The sequence below is a fragment of the Stomoxys calcitrans genome, chromosome 2 (assembly GCF_963082655.1).
Source record: "Stomoxys calcitrans chromosome 2, idStoCalc2.1, whole genome shotgun sequence".
Classification (NCBI taxonomy): Eukaryota; Metazoa; Arthropoda; class Insecta; order Diptera; family Muscidae; genus Stomoxys; species Stomoxys calcitrans.
This window is the reverse complement of record NC_081553.1, coordinates 236402359-236426747: the sequence shown is the minus strand read 5'-3', so window position 1 is coordinate 236426747 and position 24389 is coordinate 236402359. Positions and strand designations below refer to the sequence as shown.

The window sequence follows — 24389 nt, the reverse complement described above, 5'->3', positions numbered from 1 at the left end:
TGTTAGGGCAATAATGCACTTTATAGGTCGCACCTCCGATTTCGCTTAAATTTGGTATGTAAATTTGGGTTGACCCCAGGAACATAAATCTAAAGTCCGTCGACAACCCTCCCTCGAAAGATTTTAACGAGTAGATTTCAAATGTGCAAAAAATTGTTCAAAATTGCAATTGGGAAGAAAGGAATTATGGGGTCTTGAAACTTTTGAACACCTAACCTAGGCAATATAGGTATCAAATGAAAACCATTGACGAGTAGATTACTAAATCGGTGGCATACAAATTAAAGAATATGAAACATTCTTTTTTTTTCATGGGAGAAAAAAGAGAAAAGCTATGAAGGCGAAAAATTAACCAAAAAAATTGTGCGATTTTGTTAAAAGAAATAATCCTCTGCGGCGCTTTCCCAAATAAACAAATTTTTATTTTCTTCATTTTCGTTTTATACTCATATTGACTAGATTAGGGGCTTCACTATCACAAGATCCTCCTGATTTTTCCCGGGTCAAATTTTTTTGGCATATTGGTAATCTACTCTTTAATATCTTAAGTTTGATATTCATTTTGCTTAGGTTGCAGCACATCCCTTTGAGGGGAGGTTTGTGGCCCCAAGGTGGTCCACGGGCCTTTGTCTCAAAAACAGACTTCAAATCCGTATTCTTGCGGTCAACTTACATCTACATACCAAATTTCAGCGTTGCAGCACATCCCTTTGAGGGGGGTTTATGGCCCCAAAGGGGTCCAAGGGGCCTTTGTCTCAAAAAAAGACTTCAAATCCGTATTTTTGCAGTCTTCCTACATCTACATACCAAATTTCAGCGTTGCAGCACATCCCTTTGACGGGGGGTTTATGGCCCCATGCGGGTCCAAGGGCCTTTGTCTCAATAACAGACTTCAAATCCGTATTTTTGCAGTCCATCTACGTACCAAATTTCAGCGAAATCAAAGGTGCACCCCATAAAGTGAATTTTTTCCCAGGTTAGGTTGAAAACGAGGGTGCTGATAGTAATCCGCCCCATGCCACTATGGATAAACACCTAAGCTAGTAATTGGTTTTCTTTGCGCTCTAAATACTAAAAAAAACCCAGATGGCCTAGTTGGTAGCGTGCTCGGAGTGCCAGAGTGGGTTTCGTGGTTTCGATTCCCACCAGAGGCCTTTGTGTTTCGCTACTGTGGTATCATAATGGACTAAAATTGCCTTAGTGAGTCTGTAAAGGACTGCCATTCTTACTTTGCCTCGAAAAAAAACAGAGTCAGGAATTCCGTGCCACTTACAAAATCCTCAATTAATACCAGACATAATCCAACCCTAAGTTGGATTATGTCTGGTATTGTATCCCCACCTAAGTGCCGATGTCTGTTAGCCGCGAAAGCTGGCCAATGACATAGGAAATGTTCCAACGTCTCATCGTCTTCCCCGCATGTCCTATACATGCTTTCACATGTCGATTTTCATAAGAGAGCTTGTAGTCCTATGTGTCCTGTTATGATATCGAAAGTTATACTGACCTCTTACTTTCTTTCAATAATAGCTTCTTCATCTCACGATTCGAATCTTCCCATAGGATTTTCGACAGTTTCGATGTTCCACGGTGTGAGATGCGCTTTCGCCGCCCACGAAAGACCTTCACTACCAAATCGTCTGTTCTCTCATTCCCCTTACTCTCCCATGGCACGGCACCCAAACGATGCGGATCGTGCCATCCTCAGAGAAGGTGTTAATCTTCTTGTGATATTCCAAGACTGGTCGTGACCTTACCGTCTTGGTTTTTCTTGCCCTAATGGCCAGTTTACTGTACGTTAAGATATTCACACTCGACGTCCTCGCGTCAACACCACACCACCTCACACATTCCGTCAACGCTCGGATCTCCGACTACAGGCAGTCTAAAACAGATGTCAGTCCCTCGGTTCTCAATGTAGACCTCAGGCCCACACTGTCCTCTAGCTTTGATTCACCTGTGTAGCATGATCTTCCAGATGGCAATACCATAGATCAGTCAATCCAAGACTGTGCCTCTGGTAGCAGTGTCTCGCATCGGTACGATCTGGTTCACGTCTAAGAGTTTGATGAGGATCGCCAACTTCACATGCAAATGTGGCTACGACAACAAAAGGCAGACGTGGTAGTACTTGGAGTGTTTGAGAGAAAGATTCTACGTCAAATACGGCATCCGATCGGTAACCTGTTCTATTCCACCCCGGTTTCCTATCGTCGCCCCGATTATAAAGGGATAGTATGACCTATTCCTATCCTCTATCGTAAATTTTGCATACTTATTGGAAAAGACCTCCATATGTCTTTCAGTTAAAGAGTTCTAGAATTATTTCCAAGATTTTTCGATTTGGCAACACTGAGCGTTAGGCCTTATTTGGGTCTTATTCGTTAACTTTTTCTTATAGTGCAGTAAGAAAAAATCAAAATCCAACAGACATTTAGAATCAGCAACACACATAGAGCCAAAACTTGTTTTCCAGACAATCTTCGACTGAAATAGAATAACCTTTCCATATGAGCATATTGCGGGTACATATTTCTCGAGGTGTTGTTCATGCATTCATTTGTCTTTGCGATTCTTTGTTTTTGGTTACAAAATTATTTCATTTGTGGTTGGATTCACTTTCAGCTTAGTTTCTATTGCGAATAGAAAACCAAAACTACAAAAAGTTAAGAACACAAGGCAACTGTGGTGATTAAATGCAGTTTACGCAGGCTTTACGAAGGGCAGGCAGAAAAAAATTGCAAATTATGTCAAAATCAACGTAGTTTTCTAAAATTCTGGCGTTCACCCACCCCCCAGAGGATTATGGATACTGATACTATATGGTTCCGAAGCATGGGTACTTGGAAAACATAAGCACCACATGGGCTGGATCTTTAAGCTCCGATCTGTGTGGTTGGTGTTTATCGTTATCACGAGAAGTTAAGATGGGAGCTACCGCCCGCATCCACAGGGTGCGGATCGTGGAATGCTTCATAATTGCTGTCGCCGCAGACAATCAGCCGTATGGAATGTAGAGTCTCAGTGAGGGGCCGGAGAGATACCGGCTTTTGTTTAAATACTGAGTGCCTATGATGATCGGTATGAAAAGTCGAATAATGGGAACCTTTAAATAACCAATGGCTATCACGTTCCCGCGGCGATCGGTCTTATGGACCGCAACGAACTGGCTCACCTATAAATGCTTGATACAAATGTGGCTACAACAACAACAAAAAGCAGACAAAGTAGTAACTGGAGTGTTTGAGAGAAAGATTCTACTTCAAATTTTTGGAGAATATCGACTACGAGCTGTTTCAGCTGTATCAAAGTACATCGATTGCGTCAGAATGAATGAAGTAGTTCCAGCGAAGAAGTCCTTTGAATTTAAACATTGTGGCACACACAAAAGGGGAAAACAAAAACTCCAAGGGAAAGATCAAATGGAGAAAGACGTCTAGTTGTAAGTAATTTGAGAAAGAACGCAGAGGAGCGAGACGTTTGCAAATCCATTCTGAGTTTGACTGGTGAAACAAATGTCCTATCATAACCAATTAAGAAACAAAGATAGGATAAAGCAGCGACAATTTCTACACTATTTTCAAACTAAAAGACTGAAACTTAAACCCAAGTCATGAACATTTGGGCAATGAATTTCGATTCTGAACCACTTTTTTTGCACAGTTGAAACTCTAACAAACTTTGTAAGCTAATTGAGGGAAGAGCTGTTAAAGGTCTTTGTTGCCATATGATACAACCAATAATTTTGTATGCTAGACGAATATGCTAACCAATTATATGATCTAGTTTAAGACGTGTTCCATGGCACGTCTTAAACCATATCCATTAAAAAAAAGAGTCATAATTCGAATACATTCGTCTTCTAAAAAATTTAAAAGTGATATAATTTGGATTCTAATGAAAATTAAAAATTTAAATTGAAGCCATTTTTCCATAAGCGATAATTTTGTCCAAAGCATCACACTGTGCGGCTAGACTTGGGACTTTTGCACTGGTTGCACTCAAACATCCTACTTTGTCGCTTAGTAATGAAATTTTTAATGAAAGAAAATCGATAACTATTTTATGCTGTGTACAGGCGTGGCATATGCAACCTCCATAGATGTGTTTATGGTTTTTTTTTTCTTCTATAAAATCATGTCCACATATGGATAAAACATACAGAGTAATAGCATCATAGCATCATATGAATGCATCGTTGAGGCAGTTACCAAGATGGATATTAACTGCCACAGCACGAGCATATTGTTGACATATTCAGGCAATTCGTAAATGATTTGTTGATACAAGCATACGCGCATGCGTAGTAAGAGCGCGCAGTTACTCATACACAGATGCATCTGTTGCATACACTGTACCAGCTTGCCGGGTTGGTGGATTGGGACTGGAGAGCATGCGCTCCAGTTAAAACGCACCAGGGGTAATCTGTGGAATTTCACATAGACATTTGCTCAGCTGGTTTTGTATGGTCACAAAATGAGCAGCATTGGCAGTGTCTTCGACATTTTTGTTATGGCTTACCCCAAATTCGTGTCTTACTCAAATCCTGATTCATTGATCATTTGGCATGTCTTAGGCCTAGATTCTTAGGGAAGTATAGAATTGCCTCAAAGTGACACTGAGCGGGAAAGAGAGTTACAATTGCTATAGTCCTTCACTTGTAGGTGGCGGCAGGGGGCCGAAGGGGCTTCTCTGAGAAATGTTGGCCTAAACGAAAAAAGAAAGTTTTTTATTATTCGCATTATCAAGTGGTGATACTCGTATTAAGGCGATTAATTTTATGCAATTTATCTAAAGTTAATGCAGCGGCAGCGCAACAACAACTGGCCCCAAAGTGGAGCTCATGTTCGTAACATTTCATGCAATTCACAGGCACACACATCCATCCATCCATCCACCTATCCAACCATCTGTGCCTCCGTCCTTCCTTATGCTGCAGTGGCCGCGGAGTAGGCATGTGGTTTGTGGACACCACAGACGGACCAACAGACATGAACATTACTTAACTAAATCTCCCGAAGTGCACAATACAACACAAACAACAAAAAACTACGGCAGAAATGAAAAACAGGTTCAATGCCTCCTCCTTGGATGTCCGTACCCACATACATACAGACATACATACATGTGTCTGTCTGTCTGTCTGCCTGTGAGGCTGGCGAGGAGTCGGACGGCAGCCAACTTTTAAATGTAATTAAATTGATTGCATTGAAAAGCCTTAGGTGGTGGCATTTGTCATCGCCATGCAAAAAATGAAATCTCTTTTTAAGGCCGTTCCCGCTCCAATATGGTGCAATGGAGTGCAGCTTAGCTCAGCGCAGTGCCAAGCAGAGCGGTGCATGTTGTCTGTAGTTCAATGGGGAACTTTAAATGGTCGGCTGCCAGTCTTCGACATGGTCGATATGGCCCAGGACAAGACATTTTACCACTTGGCATTTATGAGGGAAAAACGTCCAACATCTCTCTCTCCCTCTCTCTCTCTCTCGTATGTGCACATGTAATGTGTGAGTGGTCGACTTTGTAGCGTCTTGCCTCGACATTAGAAATATTTTGTTGGGCAATGACCTTTCAATGAATTTCATCAAGTTGCAATTTGGGAAGTCAGCTCATTAAGCAAAAACTGAAACGCCTTTCTTTACACTAAGAAAGTTCCAAACGAGGTTTGCCACAAAACCTCAAAGCCCATTGAATGTAGCGAATGCTTATTCTAAACATTAGAAAATTAACATTCAAGATTTATTGAATATTCAAAAGCTCGCATTTAAATCGAAATTTGTTAAATGCAAATTTGCCCATGAACATTCCCATTAAGGAACAGGGGCAAATTTCTCACATATCATATGAGTGCTGTGCGATTCAAGTTTAAGTTCAATGTTAGAGGGCCCCCTTTTATGGCCGAGAAGTCTTTAAATGGCAAAGTACCTCACAAATGTCGCCAGGATTCGAACCCAGGCGTTCAGTGTCATAGGCGGACATCCTCCGAAAATGGTAAGCCCAGATTATATGTGGAAGTTTGTGAGACGAAAGGAAAATTGTAATATGACCATTTTTTGCTGCAACGGCTATGGTATTTTCTCTTTGAAGTATCGATGAACATATCGATGCCATATCCAATTGAATCACAGTGTAAATGTGCAACATACTCCAAGGTATTTGGCCATAAATCTTTTCCTTTTTTTTCTTTTTTTTGATTTTTCATTTCAACATTTCAAGTTAATTGTTATCTGCTGCGATTGCATGCCTCAAATCTCTGTAATTACTCATCCAATACACGCATACCAACACACATACTTGCAGCCATAGCAGCGTGTAAGCCACACATACAAACAGACTGTGGTATGTCTGCAAGTTTCGCTCAAGAATTTCGATTGGCCTCTTTTGGAGCATTTTCCCTTTCTACTTTCGAAAATGCCCTCGATTTGTCAAGGATAATCGTTAAGACTTTGTTTGCAACGCTTACGCTGCTGTCGGTCAGCTTAAATCAAACACAAAAGGGCCTCAGTGTGGGGTCAGTAACCCAGCGTCATCGCAATCCCCATCCCCATCACCATCAACAAGAAACACCTACCTTGGCAGATGATAAAATCGTAATCACTCTAATAATAATCATAACAACAATGAGACGACCATGTTACCCAAATACCAGGCCCATAGAAATAAGCGTTTAATGCTGTGCCGAAGATATCTGCAGCAATGGTGGACACGCAAAAATACTTCCACACACACACACACACACACGCAGAGACACACACAGATTATTACTCAAGACGTACATAAATACTGGTAATTACATAAGAACTCGCACGTACTTTGTTGAGTCGCCTGAATTAGGATTCACTCAGGCAAAGAGCCAGAGAATGGAACTCTTCAACAATTTGCCGAGACGTTCAAATATGTTGGCATGAAAATGTCAACACTGCTTGGCAAAAGTTGTCGTCAAGAATTAAAATCGGTAATATGACAGCTGTATCAGTGCAAGGACAGACTCGGGACTTACTTTACACAAAGGATGGAATTTATAACAGATCACAACTTGCAAAAACTCCATCAAATCGGATAAGAATTGGGTCCTCTAGAGGCTCAAGAAGACTTGAATTCTTGACCTGAGGGAGACCGCCATAAATGGGCCCTTTTACGCAAAATGTTAAAATCAAAATGGACTCCAAAGATCCAACAGCTGCAGTGGTGGCATCATTGTGCATGTTGTTCACTCCTCTTTTAGGTGTGTGTGGCTTGGCACCTGTAGTCGAGAGTAATGCTTCAAGCGCACAACTAGTCGTCAGACTTACAAAGGAGGAAGGGACGGATAAACCAGAGGGATGCACATTTCGTCGCCAGCCTTCAAGTAAAGGTGGTGTCTCCGATTCAGATTCAGACAGCGGCAGTGTCAATGAAACAGTCACCGTAGCCGAATCGAGAGATGAGGACAGCGGCGTGACGGTAGTAGTGAGCGAGGGCTTTGCTATGCTCACAAGAAGACCGAGAAAACAATCCAGGGCACGACGAAGGAGATTGATGACTATGCACCATTGGCACCTGTAGTCCAGAGAAATGCTTCAAGCGCACAACTAATTGTCAAACTAACAAGTGAGGAAGTGAAGTAAAGGTAGTGTTTCCGATTCAAATAGCTACAGTGTCAATAAAACCGTCAGTATAGCCGAATTGAGAAAATGAGGTCAATGGTATGACGCGCAGTGGGAGAAAATAAAAAAAAAAAAACTGATGAAAAATATGCTATGGGTAGAGATATCTCTTTGAAATTGCGAATGGTTAGTGCTGAGATGTTAGCGAGAAAAAAATGAAAGTCGAATATACCTGAAACAAGACGAGGTATTGTAGATCTCAAGCGGACTTTTGAGCACTATCCAGCAAAAAATTGAAAATCGGACCACAAACGAAGATTTAACAAATTTTCGAAATTCCGAGGTGACCAACTTTAGGGACCTGCCAAAAGGCGGCAGGACAATCTAGGACCTTGAAATTTTGAACTCGATTTCGCTAACACCTCAGCTCTAACCATTATAATTTTGTTCGATTTTCTTCTACTTTTACTGTGTCATGGTAGCAGGAAGTAAGGGCTTTGATAAGCTCACAAGAAGACCGAGAATGCTATCCGAGACACGATGAAGGAGACTGAGGAGTATGCAGCGACAGCGTAATCCGACGAAAGTGCAGGATACTGGTAGGGATATAACCGACATTCCAATCACTTCTACGGAAGCTTAAAATAGAATCAGATCTCACGAAGAGCCTAAAAATACTGAAATGCTGAAAAAGAAAAAGAGCTCCTCTCTTTCAAGTACTCTGGGAAGGCCAAGCTAGCTCTTGCTCAATTGAGATTCCAGACAATGTCCTGCGGAGGGAGACAAAATCGGAATCGGAACGAAAGAAGTGCGAACAGCCCCTGAGGACTTCATTGAGGACTGTGACTTCCAAAAGTACGCCACAGCCATCCCGGAAGGGGAAGATGATTGCTGAAAAGGTAAGGAGTCGCCCTCTTATGACAGAGTGGCTAGGAAGCACAACAGAGATGAGCTGACTTATGCAGTCATCGATATCTGCAGTGATCCGGTAGGATTCCACCAGATCATCAATCCCAAGTGGAGGATTTGGTTAACAAGCGGATTTTCGAACATGTGTGGAACTCTGAAAAAGGTCTACCCATACAAATGAAGAGCTGCGAGTATAGAGGGGACTTCTTTACGCTGCACTTTGCTTAAATTGATACCTTAAAAAAGCTCAACGGAAGTATCCACACTCCCTGGGGCGCAAAGCTCGACATGGTGAGAAAGATGGACAACCCCCAGGTTACAAAAGCGACGGTCTCCATAAAGGGATGGGACAGCAAATTCGCGACGGAACACATGGTGGGATTCTTAGGCAATCAAAAGCAAAGTTTGGCCACGAAGAAGTGGGAGGTTTCCCACAGGAAGGAGAAAGAAATCTTCGAATGGTGACCATTGATCAGGACTCCGTGACAATATTGGCTAAGAGTGGAGGCATGGCGTTCAACGGGACCAAGGCTGTTTTTTTCCAAAATTGGGAAAACTAGGGTAGGCGAAGATCATGATATTGAGACATCAGGCAATGCAATGATAAGAGACTCAAAACTGCCTAACAAACAGGGTGTCGACAACAAGACCATCATCGACTTTCTCAATGTTGGGAAGACTAGGATAGGCAAAGATCCTAATATTGAAACAACATGCAGTACAGTAACAGAAAACTGAATGCAACCATCGCCTACTCCCAAGAAATCCATTTACTGGAGGACCGATGATTAAGATCCTACAGATAAACCTCCATCGGAGCGAGACGGCAACAAGCCCTCTGATGGAGAAATCAGCAAGGGAAAGATTCATATTCAGGAGCCATGGACGACCCGTCTTTCGCGGCTAGCAGACATCGGCACTCAGGTGGGAACACAATACCAGATATGAACCAACTTAGGAGCGTGTTATTGAAAACAATTAGAGATTTTGTGAGTAGCACGGAGTTTCTGACTTAGAATTTCCTTTTTGCGAGTTTAGTTTTAGTATTTAGAGCGCACAACAAGCCTATTACTGGCATGGGTCGGATAAATATTCGCATCCTCTTTTCAACCTAACCTAAGAAAGAAACTTGTTTTTGTTTTCGTATATTTCCCCTGTTTCATCTCATGTGTAGACTTTTCACCATTAGTGTTTATGAGAATGTGGAATTTCTCTGTGTGTGTATGTGCAATAACCTAAGCAAGGTACAATGACAACAACGCCAAATGTAATAAAGAACAAATTAAATTAGTCGAGTTAATCTCCGCTAACAAAGTACACAGTGTCGTCCACCAACTCAGCTCTGGCACACGAACATGAAACGGTGAACTTAAAGCGGCGAAACGACATTTATGTACGTGGATATGTATGGCTTACAGCTGCCGTTGCTGTTGCTGATTCGGCTGCTGGCGCGGCTGTTGCTGTCTGCAAAAGTTGAACCTTTGGTCTGTCACACTACTGTGGGAATCTTGGTTCTGGAGTCTACTCTCTGTGGCCCATCTTAAGAGACCAAGAAAGTGTGGACTCTAATGTGGTCTAAGACAAACAGACTTCAAATGTCCGTCCGGCTGGGTGGCTATCTGGATAAGTGTCTATTTGTCATTATGTGTGTGTTTGTGTGTGTGTGTGTGTGTGTGTTAGTAAGTAATGTTCTTTGTTGGTCATAACGCCAAAAGTGATTTAATAACTTAGTAACTAACTAAGTATGTGGGTATGTCTGTCGTCGTTGTTGGTCGTTGATCGTTGCCAGAGGTGGCCTTAAACGTTTGCTCGCCGACTGGCTAAGAGGGAACCAGAAGCCTAGGTAAGAGTAAGACAGTAAATGTCGGAAGAAATCTTTCCAAGAGTGTGTTGATGTGTGCGTTTTGGTGTGCAGCTATTATGGCCTTCATGGTGGCACATCTGCCAACTACAGCACCAACTAAACAGTTGGAGGTGGTGGATTCGTACGGCAAGGGGGAGATGAGGTCGACTTTGCTGTATTGGCAAACATGTTTGCATGTTAAGATAGACAGGTTCGTCATCACTCTTGGGTTGAAGGCACTTAACAGTTGATTATGTAATGTGAATATCTAGATATACATATTTGTACATACATACACATACACATACACACATGCACACATACAATATGTATTAGAACATCTGAGCAACTACTAAACAACTACTTGTACTCGTCAATTTTCTTAAACTGCTTTCTTTCATGGGTTTTTGTGTCAAAGTGACTGAGAGACATGTTGGTAGGCATAGATTGGGTAAATTAGCTGGGAGTGGTGATATATATATTAGAGATCTATGTCAGCAATATTGAACTATAAAAAACAATGGAAATTGTATTTTAGACCCACTAGCGTCGAATGGGTAGAAAACTACACAAAAATTATGCTGAAATCAGGTTATTTCGAGCTCGAGGCTTGAAGTTTCATTCGAAATAAGCTAATATTTTTTTTATCGGTAAAAAAATCGGTTTCAATCATGTCAATCATGAAATTAATTAATCCGATTAATTTTTTAATTCAATCAATCACGAAAATGATAATATCAATCATAGTTTCTGAAAAAAGTGATTCAAAAAATTTTTCAATTAAAACAATTGCATATTCAATTTAAAACAGGACTGAAAATTTCAATTAATTTTTTAATTGATTCAATTAAAAAAATGATTAAAATTTCCGAAATATCCAATTAAGTTTTTAATTGAATCAATTGAAATTTGAAGATATGCAAATGTTATGTTAAAAATTTTCCGAAAAGCGGGCTGTGTAAGGCGCACATATGTAAAACTTCTGTAACACGATTTTGAGGTGTATGTTTGAGTCCATGATCACTCCTCAAAATGCAACGGAAAATATTGTTTCCCAAATTATAAATGAGAGAGTAGCAAGGCGGGTTTATGTTTAGCTACCGACATAGACTAACAGTCATTAATACATTTTTATTACAGTGAATACTTTGTGAATTATGCATTGTGTAAACGCAACAAAAACACATTTATATATTGCCCAAAAAGTAATTGCGGATTTTTTAAAAGAAAGTAAATGCATTTTTATTAAAACTTAGAATGAACTTTAATCAAATATACTTTTTTACACTTTTTTTCTAAAGCTAGCTAAAAGTAAAAGCTGATAACTGACAGAAGAAAGAATGCAATTACAGAGTCACAAGCTGTGAAAAAATTTGTCAACGCCGACTATATGAAAAATCCGCAATTACTTTTTGGGAAACCCAATAGAAAATGTTAGAATCTAATCGATGCTAAAGAAGCCGTTATTAATATGCCTATTTTTTATCATAAATAAGATTAGAATTGCGCCTAGTTTTTCAAAACAGTGTTCAAAAGACTGTTGGTGGAGGAGTTCTAATATAAGTCACTGTGTTAAATTTCAGCGAAATCGGACAATAAATGCGCCTTTTATGGGCCCAAAACTTTAAATCGAGAGATCGGTCTATATGGCAGCTATATCCAAATTTAAACCAATCTGAGCCAGAATGAAGAAGATTGTTGAAGGGCCCAACACATCTCACTGCCCCAAATTTCGGCGAAATCGGACAATAAATGCGCCTTTTATGGGCCCAAGGCCTCAAATCGAGAGATTGGTCTATGTGGCAGCTATATCCAAATCTGGACCGATCTGGGCCATATTGCAGAAAGATGTCGAAGTGACTAACTTAACTCACTGTCCCAAATTTCGGCGACATCGGACAATAAATGCACCTTTTATGGGTGCAAAACTTTAAATCGAGAGATCGGTCTATATGGCAACTATATCCAAATCTGGACCGATCTGTACCAAATTGAAGAAGGGCCTAACACAACTCACTGTCCCAAATTTTGTCAAAATCGGATTATAAATGCGCCTTTTTTGGGCCCAAACCCTTAAATCGATAGATCTATATGGTCGCTATAACCAAATTTGGACCAATCTGGGCCAAATTGAAGAAGGATGTCGACTGGCCTTATTTTATTTATTCGTCTTAGATTTTTACAGTTATCAAGAATATATATATATAGGGTCGGAAATGGATAATTCGATGTGTTGCAAACGGAATGACAAAATGAATATACCCCCGTCCTGCGGTGGTGGGTATAAAGAGTAAAATGTTTGATCACATTTATATAGACTTTGACCTCTTAAAAGGCTTTTGTTACCTTATACCCTCTACCATGACTGATTTCGTCACTCTGTAACAAATCAAATTTTGATCTGAGAACCAACAAAGTATATATATTCTTTATTGTCTTGACATTCTAAGACGATTTGGCCATGTCCGTCCGTCTTTGTCTCTGTCGAATGAACGTAAATTTTCGAAGAAATAATGTTAGCCTTAACGCAAATCGAGTTAATGCCGTTGAATGCGCATGTAACCATGTGCAACAGCGAAACGGACGTTAGGACTAGGAAAATCCTATGGGAGGATCCAGGCGAGGCTATTACTGAAAAGATGTAAGAAGCAAGTCAGTATAGCTTTCGGTATCATAACACGACACATAGGACTACGAGGTCACTTATGTAAAATCGGTGGGGCAAGTGATAGCATGTGTAGGGCATGCGGGGAAGATGATGAGACGTTGAAACATTTCCTATGGCATTGCTCGGCTTTCGCGGCTAACAGATACCAGCACTTATGTGGGGCTACAATACCAGACATGAACCAACTTAGAGGCGTTGCATGAAAAAACAGTTAAGGATTTTGTTAGTAGTAGGGAAATCCTAACTTAGATTTACTTTTTCGAGGTTACTTTTTTCATTATTTATAGCTCACAACAAGCCGATTACTGGTTTAGGTGTATGTCCATAGTGGCATGGGGCGAATTAATATTCGCAAATGCTCGCATATGCTAGCCGCTTGAAATTTTACACAAATACTTTCTGTAGGTCTAAGTCAGTTTGGATTGTAAATGGGCTATAGCTGCCATATATACCGATCTCGAATCTTGATTTCTTGAGCTTCTAGAAGGCCTAATAGTTTTGCTATGATTTCCAACAGCCGTGCCAAGTACAGTTCAAATAGGTCCATAACCTGGTATATGTAGCTCCCATATAAACCGATTTGAGAAGATGTTGGCTTTGGGATTTAAATTTTTTTCTTAATACCCAACGTTTCATTCGAGGCCTCTGGAAAGCCCGAAGATTTTTTCGATTTTATAGACTGCAAAACCATTTTTGTAAACATATCGAAACCATGTCTATATGTGGCATATACGGATTTAAAAGTTAAACTTTTGGTTAACTTTGTCCGTCAGACGCTTGTGTGCCTTTGATAGATTCCGGCAACCTAATTTGCTTGTTTTACAAGCACGCAATCACATGAGGCCGCATGGTATATAACTCCAACTTTAACTTGTAATGTAATCCGGCACATGAATAAGCACAAGGTGCACGGTTCAATTCGGTCAAGGTAATTGACCGATATTCACAATAGGGTCCTTCATTTATGGATGTCTGAAGTAGGTTGGACTGTCCCCTGTATCTCATTTTTTAAAAATCATAGGATTTTGGAAATGAGTGAAACGTCTTAAACCAACTGCCGGAATCTGCAAAGTATTGGAAATCATTGGGTGGGGAAGAGGTAGCATTTGGACCATACCTGCCAGAGTCTGAAGAAATCAGATCGGAAGACCGGTTTATATAGGAGGTATAACTAAACTTGGGTCTACTACAATCCCAAGCAACCTATCAATCCCAACCAATACACCAATTAAAAGTGAAACATTTCGATCGATTTGCTTTACTCACTCGAAACTCACAGATGGAGGGATATCTAGATCGACTTAGAATGTCTGTTTCTTAAACCTAACCTAACCTATTTAGAATATCAGGTCAATGTAACGAATGAGTGCAACATGATCAGTAAACAAAACATTTTGAGAAAACGTAATAATCATGCGATCTGTATTTCCCAAAAACTTTTTCGTATAGTTGTTACACTTTTGCGTACGCCATAACAAGCGCCGTATTGAGATACCAGTAGCTGTCCACAACAAACAAAGGAAATCCCACAAAATCTATGATAAATTTCATGTGAACATAGCCCAATGGCTAAGAAGCTATTCAATCACAACGACAAGGTTAAGATGAATCAGCCGCATAGAAGAGCTATGGTAATTGGTCCATGTTGGCCAAAGTTAGAGATCGTATTTATTGAAGCCTATTACTCATTGATTAGCATGATCGAGTGTCGGAACAAAGACAAACAAACGGCATGGTCTGGCCAAATGGTGCTATGTATTGGTTTAAGAGAGCCCATGTTGGCTCTGTTTGATGCAATTCTCTTTTTGTGGAAATTTTGGTAGACATCCGATCAGCTGATGAAAGAGGAGCTGTGGTTGTAATTGAACTTAATTAAGTTTAGCAACACCTGTGCGCTGGACCCAGCATGGCCATTTCTCTTAGGTCTCAGAGAGCAGAGCGCAGTCACAGCATCTTTGTTGGCGCAAAAGCTCTCTTCGGTTCGGTTCGGTTCGTACATGCGAACTGTGGGCTTCAATCAGTTCGATTATGTGCACACATCAGACGCGCCTCTCGAACAATCATCGTCGCATATATGGTTGGATAGTTGTTGCGGCTAATGCGCTCTGCGCCAACAACGTATGTATGCCAGCCAGCCAGCCAGCAAGCCAACTTAGTTGTTGGTCTGACGTTTGCTTGGCTTCGCTGGGGCTTTTGGAGGTTTTGAGCTGAAGCTTAACACAATTACTGCACAGTTCCGTCATAAGCCTCCACTAGAGTGGTTCGTCGGTGCGGTTGCTTTCAGGAAAACGCCAAGCTACTCGGTCGTTCACTAAATCGCTGGCAGTGTCACAGTTTCATTCATATGTGCATCAAGTGAAAAACGAAATAGAGAAGAAACAAAAACAGAGTGTATGCGATTTGAAGTAGAAGCGATAAAGAATAAAACGGTCGTCTCTCATGGATGAGCACAATGGTACTCGATCATTAAATTAAAAAGAAAGTCTTCTCCTATTGATGGATGCCTTCAACTTCCTGCTCCTTTTGACGACAGATAAAAAAGAAGGTGATGCAATTTGCACCCCCACATGGCTCCATTAATTTAAGCTCATACAAATACATGACAACAGAAGAGTCGTGCTCCAAAAACAAAAAAATTACCCAAAACAAATGTTTTTTTTTTGCCTTCGTGTTATTGTGTTGCTAAAGAGCCATAAAAAGGTGAAAAAAATAGCAATTGCCGTTATGACAAGGTAATTTATTGATACCTTCAACTAAACGCATACAAATAGCCAAAGGCAGCAAGCAGTTTGTTATTGTTTGGCTCTTTTGGGTGTAGGCCCCCACTCGAAGTGCGCAAAAAATGTGTGATAAAAATCTTCAAAAACAAAACAGCACACACACACACACACACACACACACAGAGAGATCTCGACACCTCCAAAACATTTCGCTACATTAGCGATGTTGGAGGTGGCGGTGACGGTGGCGGTGGCGGCAACTCTTGATGCTGTACGCGCTGTTGTGTCAACAACAATTGGCAATGCTCCTACATAGAAATCTATGTGCACAGCTTCATCTGCCGTGTAGATGGCAAGACGTTTGGCATTCCATCCAAATGGGCGGGTTTCTTGTGCGAAAGTGAGAGTTTTGTCCATATTGATGCTTTTCATTTTCATTATGATCGATTGCTGACAATGTGGTCCCTGTGTCGAGTGAGTGCTTTTGGGTATGGGAAAAAATGTTGCGGGCTTTGCAAAAATCGGCGACAATAGCAACGAGCTGGTCTGATGGATGGCTGGATGCTTGCGCACCAATTAAAATCTGAGGCACGTAAAAACTATTACAAAATCCTCAAGAAATCGGGCAGCTGTCGAACGAAACCTCTAATCGAGCTATACGCACACACAAAAGCCATTATGGTGGAAAGGCAAAGGCAAAAAAATAACCAACCGCCAGTGACACACACACACAGCACACCGCACACAGGGAGGCATGAAGACAAACCTCTAAATATGTCCATTAGGTGCTGGAGTGTGTTGCAAGTGCTGAAGCGTTAAGCAACTGTCCGTTCCTGCACATCGCCAACATTGCGCCTGGTCGCTGCATTGGCCACATTTAATATGCGTGTCACGCAGTCGTGTATCAAGTTCAAATTGCATTCCCTGTCAACATGAAATGCAGTGCGCTCCCATACTTATCATCCCATCCATTAGACCAAAATCGTATCACAAATAAGACGACCACGGGCCTGGGGACGACGCCAATGGTGGCCGATGCTAATGGTGCCATGGTGTGATGTGGTAATGGCAATGGCAACGGCAACGGCAATGGCAACAACAACGCTGCTGGAGATGATGCTGATGTCCTTGTTATTCGGAGCAATCTAAAATCTTCAGCTACAACTTTGTTTCTGGCGAGAAACGAGTTGATTGGGCCAACGAGCAGTTGGCCCAACGACCACGCTGCATACATGGGGGCCCTTATGCACTTCTGCTATTACGCATTTACATACAATGGCGGCCCCCTGGAGGCAGCGGGGTAGGCAGCATATGCTGCGTTGAAATATTAAAATTAACACCCATCTGCTACCTCAGTTAATTAAGAGATAAATCAAAGAGTTTCCATACGACACCAGGAGGCGTTGGCGGTGATACTACTACGGAATGAACATCACTCCCTCCACAGCCCCCCCTCTTTCGCTCGCGCACTCGGCCAGACCGGCATTTATAATTTAACAAAATGGTAACACAACTAATCTTCCATCTTCGATCGGCTTCGTCAACATCAAAAACAAAAACAAAAAAAAAAAAACCAAGCACAAATACACAGCAAAACAATTCGCTCGCTCTTGTCTATGTGGCATCGCCAAGGAGACAGGCAGAACGGGAAAAAAGCTATGCATACTTGGAGCCATGTATGGATGCCGAGATAACAATAAAAGTGCTTTCAGTGCAAAGTCACTGCTGCAGCACCAGAGGAGCGGGCGAGCGATGGGGAAGTGCACTGCTGCGGCTAATGCCGCTAGAGATTGTGGACGAGTGTTCATAGATTGGCTGTAATTCTAACAGGTCTTCCTAAACTGAAAAGGCACGAGTGAACTCTGGGGCTACTCGGTGGCCGTTGCGGCGCGGTGGCAACATGGGCAAAGGAAAAATTAATTAAACGGCACATGTGTGCTCAGTGCAGGCTGGCTCGCCAGCCAGATCTTGAGGCATCATAGCCAGCGTTCCAGTATCCAATATCCAGTCCCAGGCACCACCACCATCAACCACCATCATCACCATCGTCGTCATCATTTTAGCCCAGACAACTTGAAAGCTATTATCGCATTGGCATTGGCATTGGCATACACAAACGCTTATGAATAAAATGGCTGCAGGAATGCAATTGCACTGTCATACCCCTACCCACAACCCTCAGCTACTTCGCAAACCCAACCGCCAACCATTTAGCTACCCAGAAACCACACTTCACTGTTTCCATTTAGCCTGCAGGCAAATGACAGCTAAAATTCTGAAAATTACCCATCAGCATTGCCATTTCCGGAGCAAGAAGTCTCATATGAATGCGACATGTTTGGCAATTCATCTTTATCGTCGTCATCATCATCATAGGAAAGGAAGGAAATAACAATACCACATTTTAATCTGGAATATATTTAGTATATCAGGGAAAAGGGGTTTTAATTAAAAAAGGGAAGGTATTGCAGTTGTCGCATAACCATAGATAGGTTAGCCCATAAAGGATTGAGACTTATAAACTAAACAGAAATTTAAGTCACTAAGACTGATTCAGATGCAAGGTGAACCCCGTAATAATTATTTTTTTAGTTTTTAGACCGATTCGGACCATACTTGGTTTGGATGTTGGAAATCATAGCAGAAGTCATTGTGCAAAATTTCAACCAAATCGATAATCTATTGAGGAGCTATATTAGAATATGGACCGACTCAGACAATATTTAGCTCGTAAGTAAAAGGTCATAGGAGAAGTCGTTGTACAAAATGCCAGGCAAATGGGATAACAATTGCGCCCTCTAGAGGCGCAATCGGGAGATTGGTGTATATTGCAGCTATATCAGGTTATGAACAAATTTAGACCATACTTGGCATAGCTGGTAGTCAAAACAAAAGACTTTATGCAAAATTTCAGCCAAATTGGATAAAAACTGCACTCTCTAGAGGCTTATAAAAATTTGTTGCTTGTAGGGGCTTAAGGAGTCAAATTTGGAGATCGGTATATATGGGAGCTGTATTATGTTCTTGGCCGATTTGGACCATACCTGACACAGTTCTTGGAAGTCATAACAGAATATTATATGCAAAATTTTAGCTAAATCGGAAAGAAGTTTCGGCTTCCGGGGGCTGAAGAAATCAAATCGGGAGATCGGTTTATATGGGAGCTATATCAGGCTATAGACAGATTTGAACCATACTTGGCACAGTTATTGGAAGTCATAACAGAACACTATATGTTGGGTTGCCCAAAAAGTAATTGCGGATTTTTCATATAGTCGGCGTTGACAAATTTTTTCACAGCTTGTGACTCTGTAATTGCATTCTTTCTTCTGTCAGATATCAGCTGTTACTTTTAGCTTGCTTTAGAAAAAAAGTGTAAAAAAAGTATATTTGATTAAAGTTCATTCTAAGCTTTATTAAAAATGCATTTACTTTCTTTTAATTATTACTCTTTGGGCAACCCAATATTTTTAGGGCAAAGTGGCGGAATGCCAGCACCAGATAAAATCGGGAGATCGGTTTATATGGGACCTATATCAGGATGAAACCCCATTTGGACTATACTTAGAGTAACTGATCCCAGGTCCCAGGTGAATTCATCATGGGATTCTAATCGGATAAGAGTTGCGCCATCCAGAAGCTCAAGAAGTATAATCGAGAGATCGATTTAGTTGGGAGCTAAAGCTAAAAATGCACCGATTTGGCCCACTTAAGCAAATTTTTCCCCTTAACCTTAGAATTTATATTTTTGAAAGAGCTTTCATTAACTTTGCATGTGGAAATGGTGTTAATGTGAATGTCCCTGCTGTCTGAATGCATTTTGAAGATTTTTCTCCATTTAATTTTTATTTATTTGCTCACCTTTTTTTTTTGCATAGAGAGCGACAGAGATTCCATAGGCGAAAATTACTTATTGTCTAAGCATGAAATCGACTGTTTTTGTTGTTATTTTAGCGTTTTTTCTATTTAATTTTTGTTGATGTCGATGTTGGCCGGGTGCTGGGTTGGTCGTGGTTGTGGTTGGGGCAGGTAATGCTTTCTTTCTGTCTTTCTCCGCGAGATACGACGCGACGCGACGCGACGAGTGCAGCAGTATTTGTGTGTTATGGGGAACATGCTTTAAATGTCGACTAATTAGTATACGTGTTTTGTTACAGTTATCATCTGCAGCCAGCCAGCCAGGCAGCCCGTCAGCTAGCTACGAGCTGCAACAGCGGCAGCAGCTATAAACCCAGACCGACCGTAATATGGCGGAGTTGTCGGCTGCATTTTCGTTGCATATGAACCGACGGCGTCACTGATGTGGAGCCATTTAGAATCCATATATAGAGTATTGACTGCAGCGCACAATGAGGCCTTTATTGTCTTTTCTGATTTGTTTTCAGTTGTTTGTTTTTTTTTTCGTTGTGCCACAGCAAATGCGGAAATTGTTTTGTTTTTTTTTGCGCTAGTGTCGCTGTTGAATGCTATGCACGAATATATTCAAATGCCACAAGCACAGCATTGGCACAGGCACTAGAACTACCGAATTCTAATTAATAAAGTAATTGGTTTTATTTATTTAATCGTTTTTTTTTATACGAATGCCAAGGATTTGCAAAGTTTGGTTGCTCGTGATAAAATTCGTTCATACACAGAGTTAACTGTGAAGCGTGTACAGGCCCCATGCTTCATATAATTGCTGGAAATAAAGTATGTGTCTTAAGTCTTTTGTTTTTTCATATGAATATCTCTAAGCTGTATTTGAAAAGTTATGGGAATTAACAGTAGCAATAGCAAAAATCAAAATCGAGGCCACCGTAGCGCAGAGGTTAGCATGTGACGCTGCACGAATCCCGGCGAGAACATTAGAAAAAATTTTGTGAGGTACTTTGTCATGTTAAAACTTCTCCCATATGGGGTGACGCACTGTGGCACGCCGTTCGGAGTCGGCCATAAAATGGAAACCCCTTATCATTGAGCTTCCATTTGAATCGGACAGCACTCATTTATATGCGAGCAGTTTGCGCCTATTACTTAATGGCATGTTCATGAGCAAATTTGCATTAGCTATTGCTATAAAATAACTCAACCATTTATGCAGACCATTTTGGTTATGTTTAACCATAGTGCTTAGAAGGACTGCACAATTAGAACGAAGACCAACATAAGAGTGGTCTTAAATTTGCTTAATTTATTTGCAATAATTTCCAATTTTTCATTTTATGTTTACACTCCCAATTCACTATCCCCTATGACATTCCTTGCAATGAATCATGTGTCTTGATGAATGAGTTATGTGTCTTAAGTCTTTTGTTCTCAACTTTAGGCCAACACCAACAATGTGTCTCTAGAACTCTGGGATAATAATAAAATGGCTGTAAACATCATCATTATTACCAACTGTTGTACTCCATACATATTAATGTGCAGTTTACGATTTGAACGCATAGTACGAGTCATTGTTTATTGGCTGTATTATGAAAATAAAATAAAAACTGTGTTTATTGGGTGATATACCCTATTTATATATTTTTCTGCAGCAGTGTAACCTTAGAGATGGATAAAAATATACATTTACCAATAGTAAACTCATTTTTTTAAATAATTCTCCAAAATTTATATCTCATATTATTTTATTTGTTGCAAAATATGCTGCAAATAGTCTTCTGACTTGACTTTGCATTTTAAATTTATCTGACCTTTGACCATTGATGACATGGCTATTGAAAGTCATAGCTTAAGGTATCGGATAAAAGATCCGAAAAATCGTATGAGAATTTTCCCCTCTGACATAATTACGAAATCAACCAAGATCGGAATGGATGATCATGAATACATACTTTGTACACTCAAGGAAATTGGTTAGTAAAAACAGCAAAAATGTTTGCTGTTACAACAAAAAAATCTGCTGAAAATGGGATAGCAGTCACGTTTTGCTAGCATTTTTTGTCTACTGTAAATTGAAAGCTGACATGACAGGTATTTCGTACTTCTATTTTGACTAGCATAAACTAGGACACAACGACTGGGACGTCTCTTATATATAGCCAACGACAGTAAAGCAGTAGACCTCTTCAATTCTAGATTAGGCCACACAATTTTGAATACTTCAAAATTATATTACATGTCGCTAGATGCATAACCACATATTCCAGTTTCCCTGGAATGTGTCTTCCTAGTCTCGCAAGCTCGTCTGCTCTACAACTCCCTGGGATAATTTTGTGGCCCGACACTAAGAACAGGTCAATTTTTAACTGTTCAGCCACCTCATTCAGAGATCTACGACAGTAGAGGGCGGTTTTTGAGCTCAGTAATATGTTCCCCAGAGATTAAATGGCTGCCTGGTTGTCTGAGAAGGTATTTATGTCAATCGTTGTTATGACATTGTATCTTAGCCATTACACTCCTTCTTTAATTTCAGGGATATCCTTTCATGCACACTACAATGGTCGGTTAGCATTATCCAAATAACCAGTTCTAGTTCTTCAGAGTACATCCGAAAGCCCACCTGATCGTCTAGTTTGGAACCATGCGTATAGAAGTCTATGTAACTTCTATTACCTGGGATATCGTAGTTCCAATTGGTTCTATCAGGAATAGTGATTCAGTTCTTTTTCTCAAAAAGCGGCTCAAGCAATATGCAATGCACACTGGAACATCGGGCATTGCATCAAGGATAACACAGTGCATGTAGCCGCCACTTGATCAAAGAGAAAGCTCCCTTAGCCTCACAGTAGTGGTCGCAGCAAATTGTCTAGCCACAATGTCCAGAGGCATTAGGTATGGCATTAAATTCAAGCCATCAACTCATACCATCGTGGCATAATCGAGGCGTATATGAAACCTGGCAGGAATGGAAGAGGTTTCCGATCGGATACCTGAGAAGACACTTGAGGTCGAGTGCGAGGCACTGCTGCCAGTGGCATAATCTCGATTGACGGAACCCTAGTACTGTTCCGCAAATGGGTCAAAGCTAGAGGACAGAATGGGCCTGGTGGTCTACATTGAGATCCCAGGGACTGAGATCTGTTTTAGACTGCCTGACTATAATAGGGTCTTGCAGGCGGAGATCCGGGCGATCACGGAATGCGTGAGGTGGTGTGGTTTTAACACAAGGACAGTCATGAAATGTAAGAAGGAGATTAACGCCTTCTCTGAGGATGGCAGGATCCACATCGTTTGGGTGCCGGGCCATAGCGAAATAACTGTGAATGAGAAAGCAGACAATTTGACAGTGAAGGCCTGAAAACTGCCGTCAATAAACATGGTTAACCGGAATACTTTTGGGTAGACGAAGTGCGAATTAAGGGCGTGGGCTAAGAAAAACGGCCGGTAGGACGGCGATAATCCTATGTGGAGATCCGGATTGTGAGAAGACGAGGCTATTACAAAAAGGAAGAAAGAAGGAGGTCGGTATAGCTTTCTGTATCATAACAGGAAGCATAGGACTGCGAGCTCACCTTTGTAAAATCGGTGCGTAAGTGATAGCATGTGTAGGGCATGCGGGGAAGATGATGAGACGTTAGAGCATTTTCTATGTCATTGCCAGTATTCGCGGCTAACAGATACCGGCACTAAGGTGGGGAAACAATACCAGACATGAACCAACTTAGGAGCGTGGCATGAAAAACAATTAAGGATTTTGTAAGAATCACGGAATTAATTCCTAACTTAGATTTTTTTTAGGTTATTTTTTTATACCCTCCACCATAGGATGGAGGTATACTAATTTCGTCATTTTGTTTGTAACTCCTCGAAATATTCATCTAAGACCCCATAAAGTGTATATATTCTTGATCATCATGACATTTTAAGTGGATCTAGCCATGTCCGTCCGTCTGTCTGTCGGTCGTAAGCACGCTAACTTTCGAAGGAGTAAAGCTATTCACTTGAAATTTTGCATAAATACTTCATATGAGTGTAGCTCGTTTGGGATTGTAAATGGGCCATATCGGTCCATGTTTTGATATAGCTGCCATATAAACCGATCTGGGATCTTGAACAACTAGAGGGCGCAATTCTTATCCGATTTGGCTGAAATTTTGCATGAAGTGTTTTGCTATGATTTCCAACAGCTGTGCCAAATATGCTTCAAATCGCACCCTCTTTTCAACCTAACGTAACCGAACCTTCTCGACGACTACCACAATATCTAAGAAGTTTTCTCGAAATCGGTTAAGATTTAGATATAGCTCCCGTATATATGTTCGTCCGATATTGCGAAATATTGCAGTAAAGTGCTCATTTGTTAAGGCATTCTCTCGAAATTTGGCAGGAATTTTCTTATGACTCTTAATATTACTGGTGAATTTCATAGAAATCGGTTCAGATTTAGATATAGCTGTCATATATACATATTTCCCGATTTTCACTTCTAGAGCCACTGCAAGTGCATTTATTGACCAATCTTACCAGAACGCTTTCCTCGAAATCGGTTCAGATTTAGATATATCCTCCGCATATATGTTCGTCAGATTTTGGGTAATTTCAGCCAAGGTCAATCAAGTTTGGTTCAGAATTAGATGTAGCTCCCACTTTTTACCTATAGGGTAGGTGTAGGTTATTATACAGTCGGCACCGCCCGATTTTTGCCTTTCCTTGCTGGTTTTTGAATATCTTTTTCTTTCATTTTAATTTTGGTTTTTAATTTCTCCGTGTTGTTTTTTAGAGTTAAAATATGGGTC

At 40.8% G+C, this 24389-nt stretch overlaps 1 protein-coding gene across 2 annotated transcripts in view; it reads right to left on the bottom strand.

Annotated features, from left to right (window-relative positions):
• The window catches only part of LOC106081570 (tricarboxylate transport protein, mitochondrial), a 124350-nt gene that overhangs the window by 66183 nt on the left and 33778 nt on the right, over positions 1-24389 (bottom strand). Inside the window, exon 2 of one of the 2 annotated variants that reach the window (XM_013243601.2) lies at positions 4522-4707. The exons of the other annotated variant lie outside the window; for it this stretch is intronic. Within the exon in view, the coding sequence (XP_013099055.1) occupies positions 4522-4555 (34 nt within the window). The 5' untranslated portion in view covers positions 4556-4707. The remainder of the gene's footprint in view (positions 1-4521; positions 4708-24389) is intronic. 2 annotated transcript variants of the gene reach the window in all.